Source organism: Gavialis gangeticus, unplaced genomic scaffold (assembly GCF_001723915.1).
Source record: "Gavialis gangeticus isolate Ggan-Ray unplaced genomic scaffold, GavGan_comp1, whole genome shotgun sequence".
NCBI classification, from domain to species: Eukaryota; Metazoa; Chordata; order Crocodylia; family Gavialidae; genus Gavialis; species Gavialis gangeticus.
Genome location: NW_017729025.1, coordinates 52,991,909 through 53,002,303, shown reverse-complemented (window position 1 = coordinate 53,002,303; position 10,395 = coordinate 52,991,909). Strand labels below are relative to the sequence as shown.

Genomic DNA, 10,395 nt, shown 5'->3' with positions numbered 1-10,395 from the left:
CTTTCTCTGATAAGCTGGGAGTGAATGCTGAGTGACTGCTGATGGCTGTGGGATTGCTGCCTGGGCTTGAGTCATCTTAGGCAAGCCATCACTGAGAGAGCTGAGGGCTGGCCAGGTAAGCAGAAGAAGAGACGCTGTGTCATCGTTGTAGGAGACTCCTCACTGAGAGGAACAGAGGGACCCATCTGTCGTCCAGATCCCACAGTGCACAAGGTCTGCTACCTGCCCGGAGCCAGGATCAGGGATGTCATGGCGAGAATTCCTGGCCTCTTCCAGCCCTCTGACAACTATCCCATGGTCCTCATCCACGTGGGAACAAATGATGTGGCCAGGAGTAGTCCAGACCATATCATGAGTGACTACAAGACTCTGGGGACCAGGCTTAGGAAGATGGGAGCACAGGTGGTCATCTCGTTGATCCTCCTGGTCAGTGGTCGCAGTGGGCATCACATCACCTGTGTCAGAGAAGTCAACCTGTAGCTCCAGAGTTGGTGCCATTGTGCGGGTTTTGGCTTCCTGGACTGCACTTCCATGCAAGGGACCTCCTGGGATGCAATGGGTTTCATCTCTCCACAAAAGGTAAAAGTCTCTTTTCTTACATGTTGGCTGACCTACATTGGGCTTTAAACTAAGTACAACGGGGGATGGGGAGGCAGGAGATAGAGACAGTCTAAAACCTACAAATTGCAAGATATACAGCAGTACCAAAAGGCCCTTTGGGCATCAGAACAGGGGGCACCAAAGGCACTATTCTGAGGGCTCAAGTGCCTCTATATTAATGCTAGGAGCATGGGGAACAAGCAGGAAGAACTTGCACTTCTGCTTGCAGATAATAACTTAGATTTTAGTGGGGCTAATGGAAACCTGGTGGGACCCTATCCATAACTGGGTGGTACACACTGAGGGCTAACAGGTTGTACAGAAGGGACAGAGTAGGGAGGAAAGGGGGCGGGGTTGCTCTCTACAGAAAGGAGCATTATACAACTACCCTAATTAAAATGGGATCAGAGGAAGAGAAAGTTGAGGCATTGTGGGTTAGGATACATGGAGGTCAAGAGGAAAAGGACTTAGTGGTGGGGGTCTGCTATAGATCACCACACCAAGAGGAAAAGCTAGACTTGGAATTATTGAGGCAGTTCTCAGAGTCTGTACAGGCTAGGGATGTGGTTGTCATGGGGGACCTAAGCTACCCTGACACCTGCTGGGAGAAGCAGTCAGCCAAATCCAACCGCTCATATAGGTTCTTAACCTGAGTGCAGGACCTTCACCTAATGCAGGAGTTATACAGTCTCACTAGGGGGAATGCCTTACTGGACTTGGTGTTGGCTACAGGGGAGGACATGGTAGAGGAGCTGCAAATTCGTGGTCACCCTGGGGAGTGACCACCAATCAGTCAAATTCAGCATACGGTGTAGGGTGTGTAAGATAACCAGTAGGGTGGAAGTGCTTGAATTTAGGAAGGCTAACTTCAGTGTGCTTAGGAGTTTAGTCAGTAACACACTACAGGATAGGAGTATTGGCGAGATGGGACTCCAGGAAGGGTGGTCATATCTAAAGGAAGCGATCCTTTAGGCACAGAGGGAGATGATCCCAGTATGAGGGAGAAGGGGGAAAGGAGCCAAAAATCTTCCTTGGCTAAACAGGGAAATCCAGGGGAGCCTAAGGGCAAAAAAGAAGGCATATAGGCAGTGGAAGCATGGGGAAGCTACCAAGGAGGAGTATACCTACTTGGCCTGCACTTGCAGAGAGGGAGTTAGAAAAGCGAAGGCAACTACAGAGCTGAGGCTGGCAACACAAGTTAAAGACAACAGAAAGTCTTTTTTAGGTATGTAGGGAGTAAAAGGAAGGTGCAGGGCAGCGTAGGACCCCTACTGAACAAGGAGTAATTAGTGACAGACAAGGGGGGCAAGGCTGAGCTATTCAATGAGTTTTTTGCCTCGATGTTCCTGAACAGAGCTCAAGATAAGTCTTCTAATGGGTTCTTAGATGGGCATCAAAGGGACACAAGCCCACCGACTGTTGACGCTGACTTGGTGCAGAGTCACTTAGACGGACTGGGTGTGTTCAAATCAGCAGGCCTGGATAAGCTGCATCTGAGAGTACTGAAGGAACTGGATGGTGTCATAGAAGAACCACTGGCACGGCTGTTTGAGCACTCGTGGCGCTCAGGTCAGGTCCCAGAGGACTGGAAAAGGGCCAGTGTGGTCCCTACTTTCAAGAAGGGGAGAAAGAAGGATCTGAGTAATTATAGGCCAGTCAGTCTCCTTGGAAGGTCTTTGAAAAAATTATGAAGGAACATATTTGTGGGAGTCCAGTGGGAAAAATAATGCAGCAGGGGGAAACCAGCATGGATTTGTAGCAGGTAGATCATGCCTGACCAATCTGGTTTTGTTTTATGACAAGGTCACGAAATGCTTAGTTGCAGGAGTAAAGGTGGATGTCCTTTTCTTGGATTTTAGCAAGGCCTTTGATATGGTGTCTCATCCCATTCTCATAAATAAATTAAGAGTCTGTGACACAGACGTTTACACAGTCCGGAGGGTGGCAAATTGGCTTAGAAGTCGCACCCAGAGAGCGGTAGTAGATGGGTCGGTATAGACCTGGAAGGATGTGGGTAGTGGGGTCCTGCAAGGTTCAGTCCTTGGACCTGTACTCTTCAATGTCTTCATCAGTGACTTGGATGTGGGTGTGAAGTGTACTCTGTCCAAGTTTGTGGACAATACTAAATTGTGGGATGAAATGCACACTCTGGAGGGTAGGCATTGTAGGCAGACCTGGACAGCTTAGAAAAGTGGGCAGTACACAATAGGATGCAGTACAACAAGGAAAATGTAGAGTGCTGCACCTAGGGCGCAAAAATATCCAGTACACCTACTGGCTGGGAAGTGACTCCCTCAGCAGCACAGAAGCGGACCGGATCTCGGAGTCAGAGTGGAACACTATGCTTGGAGTCCAAGATGAACACGAGCCGTCAGTGTGACGAAATTATCAGCAAAGCTAACCGCACTTTATCATGCATCAGCAGATGCACGACTAATAGAACCAAGGAGGTGTTACTTCTCTATGCGGCATTGGTCAGACTGTAGTTGGAGTGTTGGGTCCAGTTTTGGACGCTGTACTTCAAGAAAGATATTGATAGACTCAAGAGGGTCCACAGGAGGGCCACTCATATGGTTAGGGGCTTACAGGACAAACCTTATGAGGAGAGACTGAAGGACCTGGCAAGAGAAGGCTGAGAGGTGATCTTGTGGCCACCTACAAATTCATTAGGGGGACGCAGCAAGGGATTGGAGAGGCCCTGTTTACCAGGGCGCTTCTTGGGGTAACAAGAAACAATGGTCACAAACTGACAGAGAGCAGATTTAGGCTAGATATTAAGAAAAACTTCATGGTAAGGGTGGCCAAAATTTAGAATGGGCTTCCAAGGGAGGTGGTGCTCTCCCTTACCTTGGGAGTCTTGGAAGAGAAAGCTGGATAGGCATCTGGCTAGGGTCATCTGACCCCAGCACTCTTTCCTGCCCAGGCAGGGGGTCGGACTCGAAGATCTGTTGAGGTCCCGTCCGACCCTAGCATCTATGAATCCAACCCCTCCAAGTGCCCCTTCCCTAGGTCAGCGCTGACCGTTGGTGGACTGGTATCTCTCTCATGCCAGACTAAAGTATCATTGGGTATCTGATAGAAAATATCAAAGGTATTTGATAGAAAAAGCTAGCTTCCAGGTACAGCAAGCATAATTTTGCTACATAATCTTACACCACAGTGTAAGTGTAAAATAGCAATAATGCTGACTTACTTGAAAGCTGTATTGGGAGAAGTAAATCAAAGTGCCAAAATGTTCAGATGAAAGGTGCTACAGAAGGGTAAACAATTAGCATTTCTGTCCCAAACAGGCTTCAGTACCACTTTGCTGTTACACGGAACTGAATATTTGCCAATATATTTGTATTTCATAACAGGTTTTCCATGTCAAAGCAAAAGAAGATACAAAGCCTTGAGAATACTCCATTTTGTTCAATGGGTAAGATGACTGGGAAGGGGCATCTAGGCACACAGAGATAAAATGATGATGACAGAAAATGCGAGCGTGCGAGCAAGTGTGTAAGTGTAAGTCCAGGCAGAGAGTAACTGCATCACAGGTAAACAGAACAAAAGCTAAGAGGGGTTGTTGGTTGTAGCCAGGTTGGTCTAAGGACATAGGCATTTCTTAAAGAGATCTTTCCAGAACTGCTCATGCTAGCCTTTAAACAAACACCGAACCTCACCACCAAAAGCAAACTTCCTACGATCCAAACCACACCAAGTGGATCTAAACTATGCCAGGACAAGAAATGTAACATCTGCCAACACATCTCTACCAGTCCCACAATTAGTACATCCCACAACAGAACCATCACCATTCCTGGATCTTAGGCCTGTACCTCCAGAAATGTAATATATCTCATCCAGTGTACCAAATGCCCGATGGAAAATATGTAGCAGAAACCAAACAACTGCGTACCAGAATGAACGCGCATCAAAAACAAAAATATTCAATTACTTCTCACAAGACAATCACACTCCTTCTCTGATCTCTCAGTTCTGATTCTCAAAGGGAAATTACAAAACACCTTTTATAGATGAGCCTACATATTTCAATTCATCAATCTTCTGGATACAAAAAAATCATGGACCTTGGATTTATGATGCATTACAACCTGCCTGACATATAACACCCCAGGTAACCTGCCTCCAGCTGACCACTTGCATTCCTTCACACATTTCCCCCACTTCCTCCCCTCCTATCTCTACCTATTGTCTTCCTAACTTTTGCTCATTTGCATTTTCATAGACATGCTTGCTATAAATTTGCTTCTTTTCTACCTTGGAGAACATATAACATCAGCAGAGTCTCCCTATGCCTGACAAAGGGTGTTTGTGCCTGAAAGCTTGCGAACATCTTTTTCCCAACTTTTGGTCTAATAAAAGATATCACATCTACCCAAAGAACTTTGCCTGCCAAAGCTAAGAGGGTGCACAGGTGAAAGGTTCTTGATGAGACTGTCCAACTCTCAGTACTTCAAAGTACTTGTAGTGTCTCAGGGTCAAAGGCAGAGTTGGTGAAGCTAAGAAAAGAAACTGCACTCTTCTGCTCCCATTTTCACGCCCACAAGCTTCCAAAGTTTTAAGTTAGTTTCCCCCCATTCCCTCTTACATTTGGACTAAAATTTACATTATGGTCAAACAATATCAATTATTTGCACAGGGCAAGGTAAAGCCACAGAAACCAGGGAGAACAGGGGAAGGAAATGCTCAAACTAGATGCAAAAGGCCACATCTGATTTTACTTGAAGCCAAATGCACTTACCGGGATAGCCATCCAAGCTGTAGGCTTTCCACTGGCGAACTGGCTGCAATCCTGCTCTGTAGGCATCTTGATCACTGACTGAAGAGATGCTTAGCTGAGAGCTGACCACCTGACAAGAAGGAAGCAGAGATCAGACAATGAAGCAGGTTGAAGATGTAATATTCTTCCAAAAAAAGCTGGGGTTAAACAGGTTTATATTCAGCAGAGTTAAAACAGAAGCATGAAAATCCTTCCTGCAGTATGTGGAGGTCCAAAAGGGGTGCTGCCAAACTTTATACAGCTGTACTGCACTGCATCAGCTTCTCAGAGATTCTAGTGAGGATAGGAGATGTTCCCAGAGAAATATTTCCTTAGCAACCTTACAGGGAAATAAGGAAAAGTTAAAAAAAATCAAGCAGAAGGTAAAGCCTTTATCATATGTGATAGGTCAGAAGGGAAGTGACTTACCTTTCCAAGAATAAGAAAAAGCCATATGCGGCCAGAAAGAATACTGAACTATATGACTATCTAAGATCATGCTGGCAGTGAATGGGCCACTCTGATCCATTAAAGAGACAATAGTACTTGGCACTTGTTTAAAAGCGCTTCCCAAACCGTGGTAGCTCATCGTTCATCAATTTCCAGTGGGATGGTATTACCTTTATTTTGCAGAACTTCCTCCCTATCCTGAACCGAGATATTTCTCTGCTTCTAGTACCAGATCATCAGCTAAAGGGTTAAAAAATCATTTTTAAAGCCTTATTTGCAAAACGTATCTCCATGTTCTCTCTCAGTTCAGTTGTTCAGGTTGCAGTGAGGAATGTGATATAAAATACTTAGGCAGAGCTCCCATCTCCTTTCAGACTCAAAGCTGACAGTGCCCCAGTTTACAATTTTCTAAACCAAAGGCAAAAACCATACGTATTTTATTTTAGTGTTAAGCTTAAATTATGCAGAAAACAGCAAGATCTGTGTAAAAACTGCGAGGTGACCCTGAATCCTTGACATTTTCACCAGGTTGCTCTATTCTATCATTAAGAAAGATTTTCTGCTGCCAACCATGGGGGGCCATTAGCTCCAAGACTCTGGTAGGCAGAACATGCCTTCAAAAAGGTTTCTTCTGCAGTGAGGGGCATCACCACAAACTTCCCAGCTTCTCCCTCTCTTTCCCTCTCTCTCTATCTAAAACCTGCTAATGCACCAGTGGCTGCCATAGTTTCAAAATGATGGAAGCTGCTACTCCACCAAAGAGCTACATGTACTGAACCAGTTAAATAAACCTCAGAGACAGGCAGCTGGGAGATGTCTAACTTCATTGAAGCACTCAGTCATTTGCAACAGTTTCTGAGAGAATAAGAACAATATCTCGTGGACTTTTAACGGTCAACCACCATTCATAGGGAAGAGATGAACCTTTTTAGGCATAGGAAAAAAAAATCACTAGCAAGTTATCAAATCATCTCAGATGATGGTAGGGCAGGAGAAAGACACACAGATAGCACTGACACCTGCAGTGCTTTCCATGCTTGGAATGTCCTAAGTGGGCTGCAGCATGGGACATCTATTGTGTTGATAAGAGGATGTTTCAAGCCCCCAAAAGGGATAAGACATCAACGAGCCCTGCATTCACTCAGATAATATTTGTCAAGTGTAGTCCAAGGTACTGCATCAGGTTATCACAAGCTTCCTCCTATTGAAATAAGCACCACTAAACATCTATTGCATATTTCTTAAGGGGATGTCTATAATGCTTCACATCTTCCCCATGTAGCCCACATACCCACAACTGTTACTAAGAGACTAAAGAAATATAGACTAGATGAAAACACTATAAGGTGGATACATAATACTGGTTAGAATGATCATCATGACCATGAGTAGTCATCAGTGTCTAGTTGGGAAGAGGTATCAAGCGGACTTCCCCAGGGGCCTGTCCTGGCTCCAGTATTAACATCTTCATTAATGATTTGGATGATGAGATCAACTGCATGCTTAGCAAATTTGTGGATGACACCAAGTTGGTTGGAGTTGCAAACACTGGAGGGTAAGGCTAGGATCCAGAATGACCTGGATGGATTGGAAAAACCAGGCCACAATCAATCAGATAAGATTCAAAAAGAAGAAGAACAAGTGCAAAGTCCCATACTTGCAATGAAATAACCGGATGCATAATACAGACTGGCTAGGCTGCAGTACTGTAAAGAAGGACCAGGGGATTACATCAGATCAGTGGTGCTCAATTTCTGGCCACGCTGGCCAAATGAGCAGTGTGGAGCTGGATCAGACTCTGTGCACTGGAATCAGGACCACATGCCCAGATCCAAATGGCACTGCCCAGCCCCAGAATACCGTACAACTTCCACCTGGCTCTATATTTCAAGATCAGAGCACTGGTGTGTAGGACAGTGTAGGGCCCAATCCTGGCATAAAAAGTCCAGCAGAGGCAGTGCGGGGTCCCAGGGCCCCAGTACCTGGCACATGGAGCTGGGTGGGGTTGGTGCAGGGCCCCAGGACCCCACACTGCCTCTTGCTGGGTTCCCACGTGTGGAGACCAGGGCCCCAGGGCCCTGCACCACCTCCACACAGCCTCATGCAGGCATTGGTCCCCGTGTGTAGGGACTGGGATCCCAGGGTCCTGTACCTCTGCCCAGCCCTGCGCACAGGGATCAGACCCTGCATCGCCTTGCATGCTGCATCCAGCATGCAGGGCTACAGCCCACAGGACTCCCCACATACCCAGAGGGAGCCCTGCAGATGAGATGACACAGCACAAGGAACTGGATCTGGCCTGTGGGCTGTGGGTTTAGCATCCCTACAGTAGACCATAAGTTGAATAGGAGCCAACAGTGTACTCTTGCTGCAGAAAGAGGTCAACAGAAGTCTAGGTTGCATTAATCAGTGTCACTTGCAAATCAAGGAAAGTCATTACTTTGCTCCATTCAGCATAGGTGAGGTCTCACTTGGAGTGCAGTGTCTAGTTTTGGGCCCCACACTTTAAGATATGGACAAATTTGAAAGAGCCCAGTGGAAACAGACAAAAATGGTTAGAGGCCTGGAAAGCATGACTTGGGAGGAAAGGCTGAAAGAGCTAGGTTTATTTAATTGGGAAAGGAAAAGACTGGGAGGACCGGGGGTGGGTGTTGATAAGTCTTCAGATAGGACTATTATAAACAGCATGAATATGGGTTTGTCTCTGTGGATGTAGGGGGCAGGCCTAGGAACACTGGTCTCAAATTCTAGCAGAGGAAATTTAGACCAGAGATTACAAGGAAATTTCTGACTACTAGAGTAGTCAAGCATTGGAACAGGCTACCAAAAGGAACTGTGAAATCTCCATCCTGGAACTTTTCAAGAGTGGGTTAGACAGACACTTGGCTGGGATGGTTTAGTCAGGAAAGATCCTGCCTTGAGCAGGGGGCTTGACTAGATGACCAGCCCTACTCTTCTATGATCTTGTATTTCAAAGGTTTTAGTAAGGCTTTCACATTTATCAGTATCCTTTATTAGCCTTCTGTTTGTTGTACAATCTTATGGGAGAAAGCCCTGTTTAACAGTCTTTTAGGTGGTATTTACTGTTCTTTTCTTTAAAGGACAAAAGTTGGTTTAAATGGTGTGGAGCTGCTATTGTTATTGTGCCTGCTGGAGTCTGACCCTCCTTCCTTTGAGACAAAAGACAAACAGAAAGACTAGATGGTGCTGCCAACTTCTTTGACCATGGGGTGTTGTTCCAAGGAGGAACTAGAGGGACTAGTTTAGGCTAGAAAAGACCATTATAATCACCTACTCATGTCCCACATGGCACAGGCCACAGAAAACAGCTGCTTTTTTGTGAAAAATTCTTAGAGGCAAGAAATCCTGGGAAGAAGAAAAAAAATGTGTCCCCAGGGCTCTAAGAGTAGCATTTTTCACTACTGTTAGTTAGGTGTTCTGTTTTTTCAAACAGGACTCAACACAAAAAGCTAAATGGATGTACAGTTCAAACTGCCTTTCACTAAGAGAGATGCAGCAGAATTAATACAGAGAACTTCGAAGGGTCAGCACGAAGGTACTCACATGGAGGTAATTTCCACAGCGCCATCACCCCTCAGACTGTTATGATGCATCAAGGAAAGCATTTGTGGGAAAGCAAAGCAGAATATGAACGTGGAAATGCAGAGCAAGAGGAGGACACTTGGGACTGGCCAGGGTTGCTACCTGTCCATACATTTAAATGTAGTTCATAAAAAACATGGCTTAAAATGACTAAAAGAAAAGATGGAGTGGCAGTTAAAACAACTAACAACTTGATGGAGACAGCAAAGCAGTGCCACCTTGTGTCTAAGCTGAAGCACAGCACCCTGCAGGGAGCATTTTTCTCAGGGCTTTGTAGTCCCCTTCCTTTCAGCCATCTGCTGCTGCTGCATCTCATCACCTGCCTGTAACATTGCTGAATCATAGGTTAGGCTGACAGTTGTCCTTCTTTGGGTGGTCTGTGCCAGACTGATGGAAGAGGGGTGGGAGGGTAAGGCTGAGGGTGCACCAGAGGGTGCAGAATGGTATGAGGTGCAGTCAGGGGTACCAGGATGTGAGGATGAGCAGGGGAACCCTGGGGTGGGGGTAGCACAATATAAAATCATTGCTGCAGTCTGCAAGCTTTTTACTGACAGCCAAGTTTTTAAATATTATTTTGTGCGTTAAATATTTAAATTCAGGGTGAATAAAAATCAACAATTTTTAAAAAACAATTGATTTTATTTAAATCAGACTTTTTATTTAATCATATTTTTTGATTTTTTAAGATACTTGTTAAAAAACAAACAAACCTACAGATAGTTTTAATTTAAGATATGTTAAAGCTCAAAGATATCATCATGGAATAGTAGAGGTGCACCGATAGAGATTTTTGGGGCCCATACCGATGGTCGATTTTTAACATGCCGTATCGGCCAATACTGATCTGATTGCTGATATGCAGCCCCGCAGTTTAGAGAGCAGCATGCGGCTGATAAGTCTGTTCTGGGGGAAGGGGTGGGGGGAGGGAAGGGGCATGTGTGGGGGGCAGATTGAGGTCATGTGGTGAGGGGGTGGGGGAG

At 45.6% G+C, this 10,395-nt stretch overlaps 1 protein-coding gene across 1 annotated transcript in view; it reads right to left on the bottom strand.

The window, feature by feature from the left end:
- The window catches only part of ALKBH1 (alkB homolog 1, histone H2A dioxygenase), a 32,518-nt gene that overhangs the window by 17,734 nt on the left and 4,389 nt on the right, over window positions 1-10,395 (bottom strand). Inside the window, exon 2 of the mRNA XM_019518729.1 lies at window positions 5,345-5,453. Within this exon, the coding sequence (XP_019374274.1) occupies window positions 5,345-5,453 (109 nt within the window). The remainder of the gene's footprint in view (window positions 1-5,344; window positions 5,454-10,395) is intronic.